At 40.3% G+C, this 24,738-nt stretch overlaps 1 protein-coding gene across 1 annotated transcript in view; it reads right to left on the reverse strand.

Moving 5' to 3' along the window:
* Nucleotides 1-24,738, reverse strand: part of LOC126281850 (conserved oligomeric Golgi complex subunit 3) — a 111,050-nt gene that overhangs the window by 10,665 nt on the left and 75,647 nt on the right. Inside the window, exons 10-13 of the mRNA XM_049981110.1 lie at nucleotides 11,665-11,818; nucleotides 7,624-7,799; nucleotides 5,424-5,550; nucleotides 4,749-4,960 (exon numbers count right to left, since the gene is read on the reverse strand). Of these exons, the coding sequence (XP_049837067.1) occupies nucleotides 4,749-4,960; nucleotides 5,424-5,550; nucleotides 7,624-7,799; nucleotides 11,665-11,818 (669 nt within the window). The remainder of the gene's footprint in view (nucleotides 1-4,748; nucleotides 4,961-5,423; nucleotides 5,551-7,623; nucleotides 7,800-11,664; nucleotides 11,819-24,738) is intronic.

Here is a 24,738-nt window from a genome sequence, read left to right on the forward strand (position 1 = left end):
AACCACGTTCGAAGTCACGAGTTCCGCGGAACCACCCATTCTGCTCTCTCACAATGTCTAATGACTACTGAGGTCGTCGATATGGAGTACCTAACAGTATGTGGCAGCACAATGCACCTAATATGAAAAATGAATGTTTTTGGTGGTGTCTGGATACTTTTGATCACATGGTGTATTTTTACATCCAAAACAATCTACTAAATATTCCACTCACTGTTAACAGATTTGGGGGGTTGCGAACTGGTATAGAACTTTTTTGTTCCAGCTGAATATACTGCCACAGAAAAATGCCGCTACTTATTTGAAGAAGCTGACACGTTATACAGCATAATCAATACTCTGTAGGAGTTCAGTGAAATACCAGGGATAAATTTTAAGCAGGTCCCAGATAAAATTTCTTAACTCTGCAGCGTAATGCTAATAATACTCCCTCTGCGAGATTTATGTTGCCATGTGTCCAATGGAAGACAAGTTATTCCTCACTTAAGTTTGATCATCTGCTTTTAATTTTTCCAAAGAAAAATTTTTTGAAAATAGTTATCTGATCAAGTTACACACCATATTCAAGTGATGGCAAAACTGAACAGCAATGAGAATGGGTTTGAAGTCCCAACATTTATGCACATTTCATAGGTACATGAGGTCCTACTACTGCACTCTCCCACCAAACCAAACAGCAACTTCCTTGTGGCCACATCGGATCAAAGACAGTAACTATTTAATATTTCAATAAAATAATTTTTCTCATGCATACACAGTTGAGTCAAATTATTGTTTTAATCATTAAAATTTCAATCACGATCTTGCTTCTCATGAACTGTGAATATTAAACAAAGGGATCTCCAGGTTGGAACATTGACAATATTTGGCAAATGAAAGATTGCTACTCACCATAAAGATGGCCTATTGAGTTGCAGGCAGGCTCAACGAAAAGACTGTTACACAATATAGCTTTCGGCCAAAGCTTTCTTCAACAAATGAAACATTTACACAAGCGACCTCATGCACACAAGACCACTACCACCGGAACCTCTGATCAGAGTGCAACTGTCACATGAATACCGATCTGGAGTGGGGCAGGGCAGCAGCAGGGGTAGCAGGAGGGGGAGAGGAGCACTGTTCGGCAGGGTGTGCAGGGGGCAGCGTGAGAAGGGAGCACCCCGAAAGGCCCCCTTCATCACCAGATACCAACCTGGACCGGAAAAACTGAACCACACTGGTCATCACAGCTTTGATTATCTATCATCATGCAGTGAAAGAAAGAACTCCTACCCAAGATCCTTCCCACCCATCCTAAAGTGATGTTTTCCTTCACAACATCATAGTTCATCCCTACACCACTCACAATCCCATCCCCTTGCCACAATGATCATATCCCCGTGGAAGGCCCATCTGCAAAACCTGCCCAACCCGCTCAACCCGCCTATTCCAGTCCTGTCACAGCATCAAAGGCCAGGCAACCTGTGAAAGCAGGAACGTCGTATACCAGCTCTGCTGCAGCCATTACACAGCTTCTTTACGTTGCTATGACTAACAACCAGCTGTGCATCAGGATGAACTGTCACTGGCAAACTGTGACCAAGAGCAGACCAGACCACACTGTGGCACAACACGCTGCAGAACATAACATGCTCGATTTCAATCACTGCTTCACTACCAGAGCCATCTGATTCCTCCCCTCCATCACCAACTTTTCTGAATTGTGCAGATGGGGGTTATCCTTATAACACATCCACTGCTCCTAAAATTATCCTGATCTCAACCTACAGCAACCTACTGCCCCCAGACCCACCACACAAAATAAGCACCCCCTCTACCCTATCTTCTCCTCCCTAGTCTTACCTCTCACCCTCTGCCAATTTACCCTCCACTCCTTTCCCCTTCCCTGATCCTCTCCGTTTCTACTCCCACTTTTTTCTCTCCCCCCACCCCACATCCTGACACTGCACATGATAGTCTCATTGGGCCGCCATCGAGTCCTTGCACACCTAATGCAAACGGCGCTCTTCTTTCCCCCCACCCATACCCTGCTGCCTCGACCCCTTTCCCCCATCCATATCCTGCTACCTTGACCCCTTTCCCCATCCCATTCCATATTGCTAATCACATGACAGACACATTCTGGTAGGAGCTGCCAATGGTAGCAGTTGTGTGCACGAGGTGTGTTTGCTTGTGTGAATCCGTGTGTGTTTCCTTTGCCACAGAAGCCTTTGGCCAAAAGCACTCACATGTAACAGTCTTGTTGTGCCTGTCAGCAACTCAACAGGTCATTTCTATGACGAGTAATGTATTTTTTCAAATTGAGAATATTTTTATTTCTTTGCCTCGGGAAACAACTAGTGACCCACACCGGTAGCACTAATTACCTGCGCCAGATGACTTGTCTGGTGTAGTGGTAATAAATTATCTTAATCAATCCGTCTATTAGTGAAAACTGAATCAAAATTCCTACAACAGTACCCGAAGTCTTCACATAGACACACAAAAACATGGTGGAGAATTTACTAATACGTATAGGTGCAAATGCTTTGAGCCAGATAGGAACAATGTGTTGATTGACCATATTAACAGTAGTCAGATTCTGGCCCTCTGATATTAATTCTATGGTGGTTAGGCAGAACTGCTTAATGCTGCTGCATTTTCACACTGCTCATTGTGCTTATATATGTGCATTCTCATAGCAGGTGTCTGAACAGATTAGTTATTGCTGATTCAGTCTGAAGTACATTTTATTGCACAGAAAAAGTGTAAACACTGTTTTACTCTTTACAATACAACTTCGTTTGATATGCCGTCTGCTGAGTCTATAGGAAACCATAAAATGTGGTGAAAGTCCACCAATCTGGTTGACAACAAATTTAGGCAAAGTCATGTACTGTACATTAAAATGCCGTCTATTCGGCTTACGGTAAATAACAGTCATGGTGTGTGACTGCTATTGACATAATTGCAGTTGCACTTTGTTATGATGATGATGATGATGATGATGATGATGATGGTGTGTGTGTGTGTGTGTGTGTGTGTGTGTGTGTGTGTGTGTGTGTGTGTGTGTGTGTGTGTGATGAAGACAAAGTATATAAAATACACCACACACACATAGTGACAGAGTCTTGCCAAACTGAAGTACAATTGCATCAGCAAGCCACAACAAGAAGCCTCAAATTTGTGTACCCTAACAATGTAGCTCATGCAATTAAATAGGTATTAGTCAATAAAAATATAAATATACATGGGACTAACTTATTCATAAACATATGTACTGCTCAACAAAAGATCAAATATCACCTGACACCATTACAGGCATATGACACGGTACAGAAAGTATGTAAGTGGAACAGAGATGACTAGGGAATCATTCTACTGAATATAAGGGCAGCAAATGTGGAAATCTACTGACATTAGCGACACTGACAAAGGGGAGGTTGTTACAGCCCAGCATCTGGAAACAAGCATCTTGAAAATGCTGAACTGAATGAGTAGTTGCGTGCTACTGTTGGATGCATCTATGGAAAGGGGTTGAATGGTGGTGAAACAATGAGTAGGTGATAATGTATTGATTGTCCGTGCCTCATCACACAACCCAGTCAGAGGCTTACCCACTCTGTGTGAAGCACGGTAGCTGGCAATCTACAGAAGATTTAATGGCTGAGTACTATACTGGTGGAGGCACAAATGTTATGGAACACTGTTCCATGCATATTGTCAAACACGGGGTTCTGCAGCAGATGACCTCTAAATGTTCTGATTTTGACCCAATCACATCAAGAATGGACTGTGGATCAACAGAAAATTGTTGCCAGTTTGGATGAATCATGTTCCCTGTTACAATGGGTCAATGGCCGAATCCGAACACTATATCATCCAGACAAACTGTTGCTCGAAACATGCACCTCGCCCAAATGCAGGCTGGTGGGGGCAGTATTATACTCTGGGGACATTTACCTGGGATTCCACGGGACCTGCATCGATAACTGAAGGCACCACGCCAACTGCCAACTATGCCAACATCATTGGAGACCACTTGCATACCTCCAAGTTTGATGTCTTCACCGACAGTGATGGTATCTTCCAGCAGATATCTGTTCGAGTCAAGAGGCCAGAATCGTGCTACAGAGGTTTCAGAAGCATGCTACTGAGCTCACGTTGATATTTTTGCTACAAAATTCACCTGGTCTGAATGTGTTGAAACATATCTAGAAAGCTATCAGGTGCCAGCTCGCACCCACAAACCAAAGACCCATAATTTACAGGTACTGTGTGACCTGTTTGTAGGCATCTGGTGCTCTATACATCCAGGAAACCACCAAGGACTTGTCAAATTTGTGCTGTGCTCATCACTGCAATAATGTGTCTGGTAGATGGACCACCATCCCATTAAGTAAGTGGCCCTCATGTTTTGACTCATAATGAAGCATCATCAGCTCATTGCAAAAAAGTTATCGAGTCACTGATTACCAAATGAATAACAATTAGAATGACAGAGCCAGATTTGAAAACTATGAAAGATAATGAACACTTAGCAGTTCACAGAAGAAATCAAAGACATAAAATGATGTAGAAATCGGGTAGGGGTGGATAATTCTGTCCGAACCTTCGGGGCGGGGGAGGAGGAGGAGGATGTGGTGGTGAGGAAGCTGGAAAGAAAGACTTCTCATAACTTACTTTTGGTTCCTTGGCTAGACTTTTCTACTATCACTGTCCAGGGAGAATAACAAATAGAATTGCTTGTCAAAATTTGCTTTGTATACCTTCTGCAGAAATGCAAGAACTGGATCCGCCAACTGTGATGTGGCGTGATTTATAAAAGCCTCACAGGATGCTTTAAGCTGACGGTCTACTTCCTTTCGAGAATCTAGCAGCTGTTCCTTCACTTGGGGTGTGCCTTCCAACAAGAACTCAAGCAGTGCATTATTTGTCCCCAGAGAAAACAGGCGGCGCTTCTTTTGGAGAAGGCTGAAAGCTGAACAGAGAAATAGAGAAACAAGTTATTCACATAGTTATCTGACTGTACTTCAACATAGTTCAACTGAAGGATTTTTTTTCCTTCTGTTTCCAAAATGTTCATAGAAAGATCATCATCAGAGTGAATAAATACTTTTTGAATCAAGATTAAGTGATAAAGTGAGAAATGGTTGAAATGTATCACTGTCAGAACAGTGAATACAAATGTCTTAAAAAATAAGAAAACAACAAAATGTGCTATTTATATCAGTGTAATTACTTGAGGAAGATTACTGTGGAAAGCATATTATTCCTTGAATTTGGGAAGGGGGCTAAGGTTAGGGGAGTGGAGGGTCATGTGAGAAATGGCAAAAATGGGAGTAACGAAATGAGGGCGTGCGTTGACTGAAAATGGAAGTGCATGGGACCAATAATTGCAACCACATCACTTTACAAAGTCAGATGCAAAAATTCATACTGACCTGCAGTTTTCATTTTGCTAAAATCCAAACTCATTTCCTTGATGGTAAAATCAACTTGAAATGGAGCTATCTGCTCTCTTAAGATGAGTAAATGCTTTATTTGGAAAAGTTCACCATCAATAGGACTCTGAAACAGATAACACAGTACATATATCTCTACTCTCTCTCTCTCTCTCTCTCTCTCTCTCTCTCTCTCTCTCTCACACACACACACGCACGCACGCACGCACGCACGCACGCACGCACACAGAGCCATCATCACAAGTCAATGTTCACTCTTCCTGAAATGCTTATACAGTCTTAAACCTGATTCTGACGCAAAGTATTGTCTCCAGAACCTGCTTCGATATTTTGTGTATTTCTGCACCAGTTTTCCTAAGTTTAAAACAAAACTTGCTTCTCTTTCAGATCAGCCAACTAAAAACTCAAGCAAACATCAAATATCACACATGGAAGTACAATCACCAACAACTAGCCAAACCACTAGTCCTGCAGCCACTTGCAACACTGATTCTAGAAGGATGTATGTACACTATGTGATCGAAAGTATCCGGACACCCCCAAAAACATTTATTTTTCATATTAGGCGTATTGTGCTGCCACCTACTGCCAGGTACTCCTTATCAGCAACCTCAGTAGTCATTAGACATCGTGGAAGAGCAGAATGGGTCACTCCACGGAACTCACAGACTTTGAATGTGGTCAGGCGACTGGGTGTCACTTGTATCATATGTCTGTACATGAGATTTCCACACTCCTGAACATCCCTAGGTCCACTGTTTCCAATGTGATAGTGAAGTGGAAACATGGAGGGACACGTACAGCACAAAAGCGTACAGATTGACTATGTGTGTTGACTGACGACTGACAGACGGCCGACAGTTGAAGAAGCTTGTAACTTTTAATAGGCAGACATCTACCCACACCATCACACAGGAATTCCAAATTGCATCAAGATCCACTGCAAGTACTGTGAGAGTTAGGAGGGAGGTGAGAAAACTTGGATTTCATGGTCGAGCTGCTGCTCATAAGCCACACATCACACCGGTAAAAGCCAAATGACATCTCGCTTGGTGTAAAGAGCGTAAACTTTCAATGATTGAATAGTGGAAAAATGTGTGGAGTGACGAATCACTGCACACAATGTGGCGATCCAATGGCAGGGTGTGAGTATGGCGAATGCCCGGTGGACATCATCGGCCATCATGTGTAGCGCCAACAGTAAAATTCGGAGCTGATGGTGTTATGGTGTGGTATCACAGCAAAGGCCTAAATTGATTTTTTAAGCACCTTCTTGCTTCCCACCATTGAAGAGCAATTCAGGGATGGCAATTGCATCTTTCAACACGTTGGAGCACCTGTTCATAATGCACAGCTTGTGGCGGAGTGGTTAGATGACAACAACATCCCTATAATCGACTGGCCTGCACAAAGTCCTCACCTGAAACTATAGAAACACCTTTGGGATGTTTTGGAACGCTGACTTCATGCCAGACCTCACTGACTGATGTCGATACTTCTCCTCAGTGCAGCACTCCGTGAAGAATAGGCTGCCATTCGCAAAGAAACCTTTCAGCACCTGACTGGATGTATGCTGAGAGAGTGGAATATTGAATTCCAGCTTATCGATGGAGGGCGCCATGAACTTTTATGTCATTTTGAGCCAGGTGTCCGGATACTTTTGATCACATAATGTATAAGGAGACACCCTGTGGCATTTCAGACTATACTTACCAACCTGAATACAAAATTCAAACTGTAGAAACTTTTGAATACCTCATGAAAGGCAAAATGAGGTGAAAATCAATCAGTTTCCCATCAACACTATTTATGAAACTATAAAATGTGGGAGTAAAAAGTGCCCTACAAAGACAGAAAGAACTTGCTAACAAGTGGCAGCAGGAACTGGCATGGGGAAAATATGAAACAAATGCTATCTTTCAGAAGCATTTTCTCCTGCATTTGGCAACAGATAATGGAACAAACTTGAAATGTCATTTCTCTTTCTTACATTAATCTTTATTCCTGATTTTCTATAAGAAGGCTTAGAAGTAAAATTAGTATACGACTAGTAGAATGTGACAAAGCAATGGTATTCATTGCCGTGAAAAATTTTAGGAAATGTTTATAATAGTTGACACTAACACAGTAAAATCCCTAAAAAACTATAAACATTTAAATTTATGTTTTGTAATAATACCTTTCTTGCAGTAATTGCTTGTGATGCTGATGCCACACTTTGGATGCACACAGACAATGCCTCCTGCGAAAGACCCTGGAAAATGGTTCTGTCAACACAGCGGTAGAGACGAGACAGACAAACTAGTGTTCTTCGAACAGTTGGGTACCACATTCCATGCAGATCTGCTGGCGAATCTGTAAACAAGATATTTCTACATCAAAATTTAACTCTGGTGGCCCACAATACTGGATCTGCTATAATTCTTTTGCAAAATTGTTTCGTTGAATGGACATTTTGACAACAATATAATAGAATTTTTGTGCACTAGATTGTGGTTCCTTGCAAAAGCGTAGCAATTAAGAATGACACGTGATCTTAAAACAGTTTGTTTGTATTTAATAATAATTTCTCCATGTATCTGATGATGTGAGAATGCAGGAAAGGGAAGTGGCCTCCTTCATTATTTTCAGATGACGGACAGAATTATTCCTGACAAGGTTTGGTTGTATATGACATCCAAGGTACAAAATAGTACTTTTATGTGTTGTGCAACATAAAAAGACAAGAACTGATGGATAAACCTAAATGTAGGGCTTGTAAACACCTAGATTTCCTCCACAGTATGGCCTTGGAGTAAATGTTCACAAGTTTATTGAGATTAAGTTACCTGACTGAAGGCCATTTTTTTCTGTATGGCAAGGCAAGGCGTCATGGCAGTTGAAAAATAAGCAGGCTTTTTAGACCAGACATGTGTGCTCATTGAACAGGAGACAAAGCACTTGTGAGGAGAAGAGAAAACAATTACAATTCTGATACCTGTGATATCAGACAGCTATTTCAAATTCTACTTTTAAATGTTTAATTTTAAAAATAAATTAATCCTCACTTATTCAATGATACATGCAAAAACTCATTCTATGACTAAAAAGCTTCTGGTCAGACGGTAAAACTAAACCAAATAAATTAAATTTAAAAATAATGTACATTTTGCAAATGTGTTGTTTCATGAAGTGAATCATGATTTGTTACACTTTCAACATATATCTGATTCATATTCATACATTCATAATAAAATTTCACCACAAACTGAAGTGATGCTAATAACAATATCTTAATAATAATAACAATATAAAGAAAAGACAGATTGCTACTTTTCATAAACATGACATGTTAAGTTACAGACAGACAACTTAAACACACACACACACACACACACACACACACACACACACACACACTTACACGTTAGTTTTTGGTTACAGCCATCATCGGAAAAGGAAACACACACACATGACTACCATCTCTGGCAGCACTGACCGGTCTGAGCTGCCGAAGATGGCAGGGAGTGTGTGTGTGTGTGTGTGTGTGTGTGTGTGTGTGTGTGTGTGTGTGTGTGTGTGTGTGTGTGTTTCCTTTTCTGATGGCAGCCGTAACCAAAAGCTAACATGCAAGTGTTTTTCAGTTATGCCCATCTGTAACTTAACATGTCATCTTTACGGTAAGTAGCAGTCTATCTTTCCCTTATATTGTTGATATACCAACCTGGAGTTTCCATTGCCTAATTAAAACAAAATTTTCACTTTATATTACAGGAATTATGCTACTGAATACTAACATTTCTCCCACAAAACATCTGTAAACTTACTTTTAGGTTATCTAGCTTCTTGTTAAGTGTATTTTTGTCTATGAATTTATTATATATTTCCATCCTCATATAAAGTGGAGACTGTACATATAATATCACTTGTTATGCAGGAATGGTAAATTCTCATATTTTCTGTTGTTGTAAGTGTGGCTAAAATTATTCTCCTCAATTAATTTTTGTCTACTGTGTAAGATTAGAATTTCATAAATTAGAGATTCACAGTCTCTGAAATAATGATTATGGGATTCTTTTAGCTTTGCAACATACAATTAATGACAGTTGTCTTTTGCAGTTCCAGTATCTGAGGTACGTCACATGAGCTTCCCCAGAAAATCAGACCATATCAACGTCTTCCACAAGTAGATTGTTATGCTATATTTTAAACTCTACCATTTGGAATGTTTAATTTTTAAATGTACCATATGGATTTATGAAATGTTCAGTTTCAACCATTTACCTGGATCAATTTTTCTAAGGTTTCAAGTGTCTGCATAATAGAGCTCCGAATATTTTCTGCATTATCAGCCTCTATTGAAACAGAAATAGCATCTGCAAACAGTACTGATGGGGAAGTTACACTTGTCAGCACATCATTCACATGCAACAGAAGAAGCATCTGCTCGAGAATGCTGGCATATCTTGTGATACTACACTGTGTTTGAAGTGACAGTTACCCTTCTCTTTGTTTCCTGTTCTGCAGGAATGATATAATCCAATACAGAGCACTAGCTATTCTGCAGGAATGATATACCAAATATAAGAGCACTAACTAATTTGTAGATAAGCAAGGCCTAATTTACTGAAAGGCTTTTGTGAGATTGAAAAGATACCTGCAGCTTTACTGCTCCGATTTAATACTTTGCTTATATTTTCAATATAGTTACTTGTTCTATCCAGGTTTTTCCCTTACTTGAATCCAAACTGGTTGCTTAGAATAATGTTTTTTTTTACAATAAAATTTTGTATCTGGACTGTAGCTGCTTTCTCCAGCAACTTTAAGACAATTGAAATAATAAAAGAAATAAGATAATAGTTTCCCCTGTATTCCCTCAATCCTTTCTTGAAATTCAACACACCAGGATAGCGCCTCTGTTCAAAAGAGAAACTGATTATTCGATTTCACCGAGGTGCTACTACGTGGCACAGTCCTTTAATCACTTTAGTGGGTATCACACTCAATCCAACAGATTTATTGTTTTCATTGATAGTATTTCATTTTCCAAATCCTTTATCAAAATGTTCTCTTTAAATCTCCATGTACTCAGCTTCTTGATAAAGTTCAGAGGGATTTATTTTACTCTGATAATCTGCTACACCACCACCTGCCTTCAATATGTTCATGAAGAATTCATTTGCGTTAACTGGCAAACACAATGCTAAAGAGCTGTGAAATATTGAGATAATATGAATGACAGAGTGATTGAGTGGAAGAAAACATTTACATGAACACAGAGACCGTAGCATGAGACTGTTGCAACTAAAGAAACAAAACATAGCACAAAGAAATAAAATGTGAGGGTGCAGCCTGCAGAAATCAAAACACACTTATGCCTGATGTAAATTTTTTGGATTATGTAATGTGTAACTACAGTGTTAAGAAGTGGGTTGGAGACAAAATATGTACGGAAAGTAGTGTGTGTGTGTGTGTGTGTGTGTGTGAGAGAGAGAGAGAGAGAGAGAGAGAGAGAGAGAGAGAGAGCGGGAAAGTGCCGGTAGATAGGCACAATAAATAAAACACACAAACACACACACAGAATTTCTGCTTTCGCAACCGACGGTTGCTTCTTCAGGAAAGACGGAAGGAGAGGGAAAGACGAAAGGATGTGGGTTTTAAGGGAGAGGGTAAGGAGTCATTCCAATCCCGGGAGTGGAAAGACTTCCCTTAGGGGGAAAAAAGGACAGGTGTACACTCGCGCACACACACACACATATCCATCCGCACATACACAGACACAAGCAGACATTTGTAAAGGCAAAGAGTTCGGGCAGTGTGTTTGTGTGTTTTATTTATTTATTTGTGTGTTTTATTTATTGTGCCTATCTACCGGCACTTTCCCGCTTGGTAAGTCTTGGAATCTTCGTTTTACAGGAAAATATTTGAAAAGAAAACAAAAGGAAGATTAGAGTTACATGTTTTGTCAACAATGAGGTCACCAGAGACTAATCACAAGCTTTGACGAGAGATGGATGGGGAAGGAACTCAGCCATGTCTTTTCAAGAAACCACGTAGGTGGGGTTTGAACAATCATCCTCACAAATGCGAGTCCACTGTGCTAACCACTGCTCCATCTTGTTAAGTGGAAAGAAAACTGCAACAAAAATTGCAAAATGGGGCAAGCACAGTGTGTTCTTGTGAAACAAAAAACCAGTTCTGCAAGAAGAGAATTATGTTATGATGTTTGGACTATACTTACTACCCGTTCTTGAGCGAGGTTGTTCTACTGTATTGTCACTGTTGATGCGTGCAACTTCTTGAGATGTTGCAGAACCAACAGAGACGATGGATGACCTCGAGTCTGAACGCCTCAGTGATTGTGGAGTCTGATCTTGCAGTGACTGGGCTATACTCTGTAAATTATAAATTGAAATATTCTCACATTAGTATATGAATGAGACGGTAATGCAAGCTGCATGCAAGTTATAATACCTACAACTTTTTTCCTCACAAACTAACAAGACAAAAATTGTGAAACTTATCACTTATTCACATAAGCTCATTCCAGTTGTACACATTTTTCACAAAGCTGACAGCACAATTCCAGGTGTGCTGCAGATACTTCTTTAAGAGTGCGGTCAGACTGCTGGAAAAATCACTAATACAACAGGGGCACAGCTAGTGAATGTGTAATCGCAGACTGTCTTTCATCGTCTGAAATGGCCAAAGTTAATAGGAGCCAAGTCAGGTGAGTAGGAGAACAAGAAATCACTTCAAAGTACTTGCCACGAAGACACTGGCGCGTCGTGTCCGTCCGATGCGCCGGTGCACTGTTCTGGTGAGAGGGCACATGTGTAGCCTTTACCAGCCATTTTTCGGAGAATGCTGAAAGGAGTCCATTCTTCAAAACATTTCGATATGTTGCACCTATCACAGTAGTGCCCTCTGGAATGAAACAAGTAAGGATTATCCCATTGCTGTGCCACATTGAGATCATCTTTGTTTGTTGCCACACAACTTTCCACCTCCTTTGAACAGTCCCCCCCCCCCCCCCTCCAAACACACACTAGACACATCTGTGACACCATCATGTCTCAGACAAGTGGCAATGGGTTTCAATCAGCATCACACCACACAAATGATTACACACTGTTCTTGTAATGAAAATGTTGCCATTTAAGTTATCCAGGAGTTCTCACTCCTGCTGTTACCACTAGAGTTCTGTGTGCTGTACAATGCTGCCATCTCCATCATGCATTCACAAAGGGGCATGCAAATTTCAAAACATACTGCACGTTTCTATTTGTTTCCAGTACTGCAGATAAAGATTGGAGGTGTTATAACTTGAATGCACCTAATATTTAAAAAAAATGTAAGTTTTTCAATTGTAAGTGCTTGATGATACATTTGTTCCCTGATGACAGATGTAACTGTGCAGTGGATCAATAACTATTGGAAAAAATAAAAATGCTTCATAATAAATATATATTTCATTCCAATCCCCGGAGCGGAAAGACTTACCTTAGGGGGAAAAAACGACAGCACACACACACACACACACACACACACACACACACACAAAAGCAGACCTGCTTGCGTCTGTCTGTGTGTGTGTGTGTGTGTGTGTGTGTGTGTGTGTGTGTGTGTGTGTGTGTGTGCTGTCCTTTTTTCCCCCTAAGGTAAGTCTTTCCGCTCCGGGGATTGGAATGACTCCTTACCCTCTCCTTTAAAACCCACATCCTTTAGTCTTTCCCTCTCCTTCCCTCTTTCCTGATGAAGCAACCGTTGGTTGCGAAAGCTTGAATTGTGTGTGTACGTATGTGTTTGTTTGTGTGTCTATCAACATCCCAGCACTTTTGTTTGGTAAGTTACATCATCTTTGTTTTTAGAAATATATATTTATTATGAAGCATTTTTATTTTTCCAGTAGTTATTGATCCACTGCACAGTTATATCTGTCATCAGGGAACAAATGTATCATCAAGCACTTACAATTGAAAAACTTACATTTTTTTAAAATATTAGGTGCATTCAAGTTATAACACCTCCAATCTTTATCTGCAGTACTGAAACAAATAGAAACGTGCAGTATGTTTTGAAATTTGCATGCCCCTTTGTGAATGCATGATGGAGATGGCAGCATTGTACAGCACACAGAACTCTAGTGGTAACGGCAGGAGTGAGAACTCCTGGGCAACTTAAATGGCGAGCGCAAGTGTATACCTGTCCTTTTTCCCCCTAAGGTAAGTCTTTCCGCTCCCGGGATTGGAATGACTCCTTACCCTCTCCTTTAAAACCCACATCCTTTCATCTTTCCCTCTCCTCCTCTCTTTCCTGATGAAGCAACCGTTGGTTGCGAAAGCTTGAATTGTGTGTGTGTATGCTTGTGTTTGTTTGTGTGTATCAACATGCCAGTGCTTTTGTTTGGTAAGTTACATCATCTTTGTTCTTAGATATATTTTCCCACGTGGAATGTTTCCCTCTATTATATAAATGTATATGTAAGATAAGAGTCACAATATAGAGTTGTTATACGTATAAGAAGTAATGCTTACTGTACAGGGTATCCACAAAAGAATGTTCCAGTTACACTGGTCTGTTACAGCAGTTTAATTTACAATATTTACAACAAATCACATATCAAATTGAAGGTAAAGTAACCCATTTTTCCTTAAAAATGTTCAGTACATGGATCTTTAGTTGCATGGCACACATGCAACCTTTAATTCAATTCTTCCCATCAAATGTTTGAAGTAATGAAAGTCATAGCCTCTCCAATTCAATGGCTCAACTCTAGAAATCATTAGGTAGTGGCGGAACTTAGACACAATCTTTTATAAAGGCCCAAAGGAAAAAAACGCATGGCACAAGGCCATGTGAATGTGGAGGCCAACCAATCAACACTCTCAGAGTCTTCAACATTCAGCTACTCTTGTACTGAGAGATGTTAATAGGGAATGGGGAGATGCAAAATCCTGTTGCCAAATACGGTTTTCAGGTTCACTTTCTATCTGGGAAAAAGAGCCATTCTTGCAACATTCCACATATGCTCCATATAACAGAGAGAGAAAAATCCTACAACAAGGATGGGGATCGAGCCTCAGAACACTGGATCTGTAATCTGGCACTTACCAACAGAGCAGTATCTTTTACATGTAAATATCACTAATTATTCTGAGAATGCTTTTATTATGGTACTTATTAAGGTTGTTCTTGTGATAGTCATGTATGTAGCACGAGAAAGACAACAGCTGATATGCCTCTATACAAGCTGTTCTTTGCCTGCTTTCCTTTTACTGTCTTTACAACAGAGAGAATTTCATTGACCCTACGAATGGTTTGACACAATCCCTATTCCTGTTACTTGCTAGCTATCATCTTCATTTCAGAAAACTACTGTGTCCCATGTCATCAATGACCTGCTTTATATGCTCATACCTACACCAAGACCCCTTGGTTCTTTCCTACCATTAGCCCCTTAACTACAGTTTTAATATTTGTCAAAGCATTCTGTATAATTAATCAATTAAGTTTATTGGCATTTTACTCACTGACTCTTGGTAGGTAAGTCTACATTACTTGATCAATCCATTCAATTCAACACCACATTTTAACAGCTTCTAAGTGTTTCGTTTCGGTTCTTGCCATTGCCCACGTTTCACATCCATATACAGCACAACCCTGCACACGGCCTTCCACAAATCTTTTGCTGGTCTCGAGGTTTATGTTTTTAGATGTCAGCTCTTGTTTCTTTTTATAGAAAGCCCTTTCAGCTTGTACAATCCTTGCTGCTTCATCTTTCTTCCATTTTCTTTCTTTATCTATTCTATGAGGGTGGGCTGAAAAGTAAAGCCTCTAAATTTTTAAAGTGGAACATTATTTTAATATTTTACAACTTTATTCTTCAAATCAACATATTTGCAGCAATCTGCCGCTAGAGGGCTCCGAACTGTAGCATGTAACATGGCGGTGTGCAACGTAACTACGTCGGTGTGTGAGAAGCAGTGTGGTGTATTTGAGTTTCAAATTTGTGGAGTTTGTCCATACACAGAACACCTTCTCCTCCAGCACAACTATGCGACACCACGCACGAGCCCTGTGACATCTACAACAATCTAACACCTAGAGTTGTGTGTCATTGACCATCCTCTGTACAGTCCAGACTTCGTCCCATCCGATTTTCATCTGTTTCCAAAACTTAAGTACATCTATGAAGACTTCACTTTGATAGATATGAAGAGGTGCAAGCTGAAGTCAGACATTCTACAGCGACAATATCAACAAACTGGTCTCTCATTGGCAGAAATGTGTTCATCGCTAGGGTGACAAAGTTAAGAAATAAATGTGTAGATATGAAGAATAAAGATTTAAAATGTTAAAAACATTCATCTTATTTAAAAAGCCTTAAAAGCTTTCACAAAAAAAAATTGGAAGAATTACTTTTCAGCATGCCATGGCACTTCTCAGATACTAAAATTAATCCACCTATTCAAGAGTTTCTTGTCCAGTGTTAATGTTTAACCACCCTTCATTTTTATGTGTTGTGTGCAACATAACCTTAGTTTTGTCCTAAATACTGAGTTAAATCTTTCTCTGATAGTTCCTCCTGAGCAGTATCCACCTGGAGAACTATTTGACCCAAGAGGAAGCTGTCAAAACTTTAGTGAAGAACTGCAAGTACTTGGGGAAGTAATGTGTTTCATATCTCCTTTCACTTTGCAGTACTGCACTCATTAAAGCTGTCTCTACCATGCCTGCAAGTGATTTCATAATTTGAAAACAAATCTCCACAATTCCAGTCACCTGTGACAAATGGAGGAACTGCTGCCTTCATCCAGGATAAAAGATGCTTCTCTGTGTACCTACCCCAGCAGAGAGGCTGCTGCTGCTTCTGCTACCACCACTCTGTGAATATTACTGGCGATCTGGTCCCATTCATCTCATACACCACTGCTGCCCTCAGTTAAGCCGGAAAGAGGCTCTTACCAGGAACCACCGCCATCGGCTCTAATTACACAAAGATTTTTTAACATGTGTGTTTCTTCTCCATAACTCTCCCTCTATTCTGGTTTATGGTAGGTAGAGCCTGGACTCTCCAGAAAGATAACATGTTGATGCTTTCTTCAATCTGGATGGACAGTGAAAAGATCATCATTTAGTAGCGGATGAAGATCTGAATATCTAAAAGAAATCACTGACAATGTTAGGTAAAAAGCCTAGCAACAGATAGGAAGATGTGGAGTATGACAGAAAAACTGTAATAAGAAACAGCGATACCATTGGAATTTGGTAAGAAGATTACCACTGTGAACTCTGCTGCTATAATAAGGATATGTAGTGACCAATACATATTTTAGTATTTTATCCACGATCAGCAACTGTATTTCTATTTGTTGAAATAATGGGCAACCAGCTGCACAAAAGAAATTTTATTCCTTTACCAGTCTGAGGCACCTAGTGCCCTTCTTCCAAAGGCTTATTGGCAGTACATTCCTTACTAAAATTAATGTGGTTGGAGATTTTGAGAGTCTTCAGTTTGTTTTTCCTGTACAAGTAGACAGTTCTGTGTGTATTGCTTGATGTTAAATTTAGTATTTCATCCATTATCAGTAACTGTATTCCTATTTACTGAAATAATCCACAATTTGGTGCACAAAAGAAATTTTATTCCTTTCAGGCACTTCTTCAAAGGCTAAATGGTGATACAGATGCTGATGACAGAACCACTTACTTGTACATGAAAAACAAACTCAAAACTCTTAAGATCTCCAACCACATTAATTTTATTATGGAATGTGTCTTTTATATTGCATAAGGCATTTAGATCTCTCATCACTCTTCAGCAGCAGCAGCAGCAGCAGCAGCAGTAGTAGTTTCCTTGAAATCCATAGACGAGAAGTCATTCTGCAACATTTCCTCGCATCCTGCCACTGTCCTAGACATAACGTAGCTTGAAAATCACCAAGTCATACTGTTGTTTGGATACTGTGTTAAATTATATGTCTCCATATAACTGACTGGGAAACTGAGTTCAAAGATCGGAGAAAGGCAAAGCCGTACCACACCTAGGGCCGCCTAGTAAAGCACTATGGGATTCAAACTTATCTTTGGGTTGGTGGCAGCTTTACTAGCTTGCTTGCTTGCTTACTAGTATCCTATGCCCCCTCCCTCTTTCTCATATATTATGTTGTTGTTGTTGTTGTTGTTGTTGTTGTTGTTGTTGTTGTTGTCTTCAGTCCTGAGACTGGTTTGATGCAGCTCTCCATGCCACTCTATCCTGTGCAAGCATTTTCATCTCCCAGTACCTACTGCAACCTACATACTTCTGAATCTGCTTGGTGTATTCATCTCTTGGTCTCCCTCTATGATTTTTACCCTCCACACTGCCCTCCAGTACTAAATTGGTGATCCCTTGTTGCCTCAGAACATGTCCTACCAACCTATCCCTTCTTCTCGTCAAGTTGTGCCACAAACTTCTCTTCTCCCCAATCCTATTCAATACCTCCTCGTTAGTTATGTGATCTACCCATCTAATCTTCAGCATTCTTCTGTAGCACCACATTTTGAAAGCTTCTATTCTCTTCTTGTCCAAACTATTTATTGTCCATGTTTCACTACCATACATGGCTACACTCCATACAAATACTTTCAGAAATGACTTCCTGACACTTAAATCTATACTCGATTTTAACAAATTTATCTTCTTCAGAAACGCTTTCCTTGCCATTTGCCAGTCTACATTTTATATCCTCTCTACTTCGACCATCATAAGTTATTTTGCTCCCCAAATAGCAAAACTCCTTTACTACTTTAAGTGTCTCATTTCCTAATCTAATTCCCTCAGCATCAGCCCACTTAATTTGGCTACATTCCATTGTCCTTGTTTTGCTTTTGTTGATGTTCATCTTATAGCCTCCTTTCAGGACACTGTCCATTCCATTCAACAGCTCTTCCAAGTCCTTTGCTGTCTCTGACAGCATTACAATGTCATCGGCGAACCTCAAAGTTTTTATTTCTTCTCCATGGATTTTAATACCTACTCCGAATTTTTCTTTTGTTTCCTTTACTGCTTGCTCAATATACAGATTGAATAACATCGGGGAGAGGTTACAAGCATGTCTTACTCCCTTCCCAACAACTGCTTCCCTTTCATGTCCCTCGACCCTTATAACTGCCATCTGGTTTCTGTACAAATTGTAAATAGCCTTTCGCTCCCTGTATGTATACCCCTGCCACCTTCAGAATTTGAAAGAGAGTATTCCAGTCAACATTGTCAAAAGCTTTCTCTAAGTCTACAAACGCTAGATACGTAGGTTTGCCTTTCCTTAATCTTTCTTCTAAGATAAGTCGTAAGGTCAGTATTGCCTCACGTGTTCCAGTATTTCTACAGAATCCAAACTGATCTTCCCCGAGGTCGGCTTCTACTGGTTTTTCCATTCGTCTGTAAAGAATTCGTGTTAGTATTTTGCAGCTGTGGCTTATTAGACTCATTGTTCGGTAATATTCACATTTGTCAACACCTAATTTCTTTGGGATTGGAATTATTATGTTCTTCTTGAAGTCTGAGGGTATTTTGCCTGTTTCATACAACTTGCTCACCAGACGGTAGAGTTTTGTCAGGACTGGCTCTCCCAAGGCCGCCAGTAGTTTCAATGGAATGTTGTCTACTCCGTGGGCCTTGTTCCAACTCAGGTCTTTCAGTGCTCTGTCAAACTCTTCACGCAGTATCGCATCTCCCATCTCATCCTCATCTACATCCTCTTCCATTTCCATAATATTGTCCTCAAGTACATCGCCCTTGTATAGACCCTCTATATACTCCTTGCACCTTTCTGCTTTCCCCTCTTTGCTTAGAACTGGGTTTCCATCTGAGCTCTTGATATTCATACACGTGGTTCTCTTCTCTCCAAAGGTCTCTTTAATTTTCCTGTAGGCAGTATCTATCTTACCCCTAGTGAGATAAGCCTCTACATCCTTACATTTGTCCTCTAGCCATCCCTGCTTGGCCATTTTGCACTTCCTGTGGATGTCCTTTGAATGTATATGGTTTTATACAGCACCATAGAATTTCTCAGAACTTTAGAAAACGAAACTCAGAGGAAAAAAAAGTTTTGGAAATATGTTTGTTGTGCAGCAACATGTACACTGCAGATTTTTGTATTATGTAAGTATCAATTCAAATTACACAAACAAAAAAAGTTAATGGTTTAAGTTACTGTACACAGTGTTGCTACAAGAAAAGAAAAGCTTTTGCATATAATATTTGTCTCTAAGATTAATAAGCTACAAGAGAAGCTAACCTTCCACATATAATGTTAATCTGTTTAGGTCATGTTACACTTTTAAGATACATCGCACAAATAGACCAGTAAAATTTTTAATACCAATATAAATCTCTGATCTTCTGGGCTCGAAATTCTTCTAAATGGCTCATCATCAAAGAGTCGATTTTTAAATGACAACAAATGCTCTGTGATTTAAGAAATTCATCTTACATTCTCACACACAGTTCATTTGCATAAAAAGTAATTTACTTTGAAAATAACGGTTTTCGAACCACAATTCAGAATATTTTCCCGTGACCTGTTAGAAATATATTCATTTCAGCAGCTGTCAGAGTGCACCAGATAGAGGTGGCGGCGCTCTTGCGCACCTACAGTGACATAGGAAGCCTGTATATTCGTACGTGTAAAACGTTAAAAGATCTTTCTTGCATTGTCATAAAAGAAACAAGATATCAGAGGATACCCCAAGAGTGTCAGAATTTCGTGAACCATACTAAAATGCATAGTTCGCCTTAAAGCACACATTCGTATGTTCAAATTTCCAATGACGTAGGCCTCAACCTGATATTAAGCTTTTTGGTGTGGTTTCCAGGACGTAAATTTTCTTGGAGTACTACCAGTACTGTATTATCTCATGTTTGGTTTTTTATTATGGCATAATGCCACGTGTGCTAGAAGACAAAAACGTGCACTTGAAATGCAGAGAACAGTTGAAACTAGTCAATAGTGTGGAATTAAACATTTCGTTTCAAATAAATTTACTGCCTCAGCAGGAAAGCGTAATAAAAGCCAAATTTCTTTAGCAAACTGACAAAAATAACTTTACTGTTCTGCAATGCGATTAATGCTTGACTGTTAGAAATGTGGAAATAAAATAAAATCTAAACTAGTAACATATTTTAGCCTTCCGTAATTATGTGAATGTATTTTAATTCACTTGATAGCTCCCAGCCACAGAAATCCCTCTTGTTTTCATTTGACATGAGAGCAGTAAACGAAGAGGCAACAGAAAAATCACTTAATGTAAACACGGTTCACATGGAGACTCACCACCACCACCACCACCACCACCACCACCACCACCACAACTCAGACTGCTCTCGCTTCAGAATGTCAAAAATTTTAAAAAAAGAAATGACTTTTCAAAAATAAGTTCATTTTGTAACGCACATCTTTCTGAAGAGTCTGATAAATTAAACATATATTATTGAGGAAATGTGAGACATGTTATTTCGTCTTAACTGTGCCTAAGTGAAATGGGTTCAGATACCCCAATTTGCCGCCCCACCCATGACGTCACATTTGGAATGGTGATACACACTCATTCCATAGCTAAAGAATGTTGGGCCTTGTAGTCAAGTAGTTAAGTGTGTGCCTGGAAACCAAGAGGTCACAGATTTGAATCCCAATCAGAACATTATAAATTACGTCAAAGAAAATGGTCTATTGACAAATTGTCAACATGGATTTAAAAACAGCATTCTTATGAAACACAACTAGCTCTTCACTCCCATGAAGTGTTGAGTGCTACTGACAAAGGTTTTCAAAATTATTCTGTATTTCTGGATTTTTGGAAGGCTTTTGACACTGTACTACAGAAGCGCATGTAGTGAAATTGCATGCTTATGGAATATCATCTCAGTTATGTGATTGGATTCATAATTTCATGTCAGAGGGGTCACAGTTTGTAGTAATTGATGGAAAGTCATCGAGTAAAACAGAAGTGATTTCTGCTGTTACCCAAGGTAGGGGTACAGGCACTTTGTTGTTCCTTATCTATATCAATGATTTGGGAGACAATCAGAGCAGCCATCTTAGGTTGTTTGCAGATGACGCTGTCATTTTTCGACTAATAAAGTCATCAGAACATCAAAATAAATTGCAAAATGATGCTGAAAAGTTATCTGTATGGTGCAAAAATTGGCAATTGACCCTAAATAACAAGAAGTGTGAGGTCATTCACATGGGTGCTAAAAGGAAATCAAACTTCAGTTACACAATAAATCAGTCTAATCTAAAAGCCGTAAATTCAACTAAATACCTAGCTATTACAATTACGAATAACTTAAATTGGAAGGAACACATAGAAAATGTTGTGGGGAAGGCTAATCAAAGACTGCATTTTATTGGCAAGACACTTAGAAAATGTAACAGATCTACTAAATAGAGTGCCTACACTACACTTGTCCTTCCTCTTTTGGAATACTGCTGCACGGTCTGGATCTACCAAATACTATTAACAGAATACTTCGAGAAAGTTCAATGAAGAGCAGCATGTCTAGTATTATTTCGAAATAGGGGAGTGTGTCGTAGACATGATTTGGGATGAATGCCATTAAAACAAGGGCATTTTTCATTGCGGTGGAACCTTCTCACGAAATTTCAATCACTGATTTTCTCTTCTGAATGCGAAAATAGTTTGTCGACGCTGACCTATATACGGAGAAATGATGACCATAATAAAATAAGGGAAATCAAGAGCTCGCACAGAAAGGTGTGTGTTCATTTTAAAACATGCTATACAAGACTGGGATAATAGAGAATTGTAAAGGTAGTTCGATGAACCCTCTGCCAGGCACTTAAATGTGATTTGCAGAGTATCCATGTAGATGTCGATGTAGACCACAGAAATTTTCAGTCTGTGTTTAATCTGAGCTCCATCTCTCAATGATTTGCGGAATTACTAGGAACAACACTGGTTTGGATTCCATGCCAAAGTGTACACTCTCTTTCCCTGGTTGGATAACTGCTATAAGGTATACGGTCATGCAAGTCACTGAAGCGGCATCCAATTACACTAACTGAAATAATTGCACCAAGCCAGTGAGTTACACTAAGTTGTTATTACCAAGGAATAGCAGCACATGGTACTGATTTTAAAAAGAAACACCAAGTAAGACAAACCGGAACAAGGAGAATCCAGCTGTGATATAATGCTTGTCATGAATTGGTATACAACAAAAGAGAAGTGTGGGTGTTGACCATTTCTGATACCACAGATATGTTCAAAACAGTTCGCTTTTTTCTAATTGAATCTGTTCACTTTAAATGCCCATACTGTCCACAGAGAAGAAGGCATCTCAAAATGTCAACAGAACAGTTTCTGTCTGTGGCAAGAGAGCTTGTTCAAGCTTATGTCACAGAACAGAGGAAAGCTGGCAGAAGAATCTTTTATTGTTTAGCATTTTCTAAATTGTCAATTTATTGAGAGAAACCACATTGTTTTGCAGTTTGCTCAAGACAAAAAGTTTGCAGAGAAATCAGTTAAGACAGCAGAATGTGCGATATATCACGGTGTTCTGCCACGTTTAGAAAAACTTCCACATGGGAAAAATGTATTAAAAACAAAGATTCCAAGACTTACCAAGCGGGAAAACGCCAGCATACAGGCACAAGAACAAAACACACACACCGAATTACTAGCTTTCGCAATCGATGGTTGCTTCTTCAGGAAGGAGAGGGAAAGACGAAAGGATGTGGGTTTTAAGGGGAAGGGGTCAAGGAGTCATTCCAATCCCGGGAGAGGAAAGACTTCCCTTAGGGAGAAAAAAGGACAGGTGTACACTCGCGCACACACACACACACACACACACACACACACACACACACACACACACACACACACACACACACATATCCATCCGCACATACACAGACACAAGCAGACATATTTAGGCAAAGAGTAAGGGCAGAGATGTCAGTCGAGGCGGAAGTACAGAGGCAAAGAAGTTGTTGAAAGACAGGTGAGGTATGAGCGGCGGCAACTTGAAATTAGCGGAGGTTGAGGCCTGGCGGATATCGAGAAGAGAGGATATACTGAAGGGCGAGTTCCCATCTCCGGAGTTCGGATAGGTTGGTGTTGGTGGGAAGTATCCAGATAACTTGGACTGTGTAACACTGTGCCAAGATGTGCTGGCCGTGCACAGAGGCATGTTTAGCCACAGGGTGATCCTCATTACCAACAAACACTGTCTGCCTGTGTCCATTCATGCGAATGGACAGTTTGTTGCTGGTCATTCCCACATAGAAAGCGTCACAGTGCAGGCAGGTCAGTTGGTAAATCACGTGGGTGCTTTCACACGTGGCTCTCCCTTTGATCGTGTACACCTTCCGGGTTACAGGACTGGAGTAGGTGGTGGTGGTAGGGTGCATAGGACAGGTTTTACACCGGGGGCGGTTGCAAGGGTAGGAGCCAGAGAGTAGGGAAGGTGGTTTGGGGATTTCATAGGGATGAACCAAGAGGTTACGAAGGTTCGGTGGACGGCGGAAAGACACTCTTGGTGGAGTGGGCAGGATTTCATGAAGGATGGATCTCATTTCAGGGCAGGATTTTAGGAAGTCGTATCCCTGCTGGAGAGCCACATTCAAGGTCTGATCCAGTCCCGGGAAGTATTCTGTCACAAGTGGGGCACTTTTGGGGTTCTTCTGTGAGAGGTTCTGGGTTTGAGGGGATGAGGAAGTGGCTCTGGTTATCTGCTTCTGTACCAGGTCGGGAGGGTAGTTGCGGGATACGAAAGCTGTTTTCAGGTTGTTGGTGTAATGGTCGAGGGATTCAGGACTGGAGCAGATTCGTTTGCCATGAAGGCCTAGGCTGTAGGGAAGGGACCGTTTGATATGGAATGGGTGGCAGCTGTCATAATGGAGGTACTGTTGCTTGTTGGTGGGTTTGATGTGGACGGATGTGTGAAGCTGGCCATTGGACAGATGGAGGTCAACGTCTAGGAAAGTGGCATGGGATTTGGAGTAGGACCAGGTGAATCTGATGGAACCAAAGGAGTTGAGGTTGGAGAGGAAATTCTGGAGTTGTTCTTCACTGTGAGTCCAGATCATGAAGATGTTATCAATAAATCTGTACCAAACTTTGGGTTGGCAGGCTTGGGTAACCAAGAAGGCTTCCTCTAAGCGACCCATAAATAGGTTGGCATACGAGGGGGCCATCCTGGTACCCATGGCTGTTCCCTTTAATTGTTGGTATGTCTGGCCTTCAAAAGTGAAGAAGTTGTGGGTCAGGATGAAGCTGGCTAAGGTGACGAGGAAAGAGGTTTTGG

The sequence above is a fragment of the Schistocerca gregaria genome, chromosome 1, assembly GCF_023897955.1.
Source record: "Schistocerca gregaria isolate iqSchGreg1 chromosome 1, iqSchGreg1.2, whole genome shotgun sequence".
In the NCBI taxonomy this organism is placed as follows: Eukaryota; Metazoa; Arthropoda; class Insecta; order Orthoptera; family Acrididae; genus Schistocerca; species Schistocerca gregaria.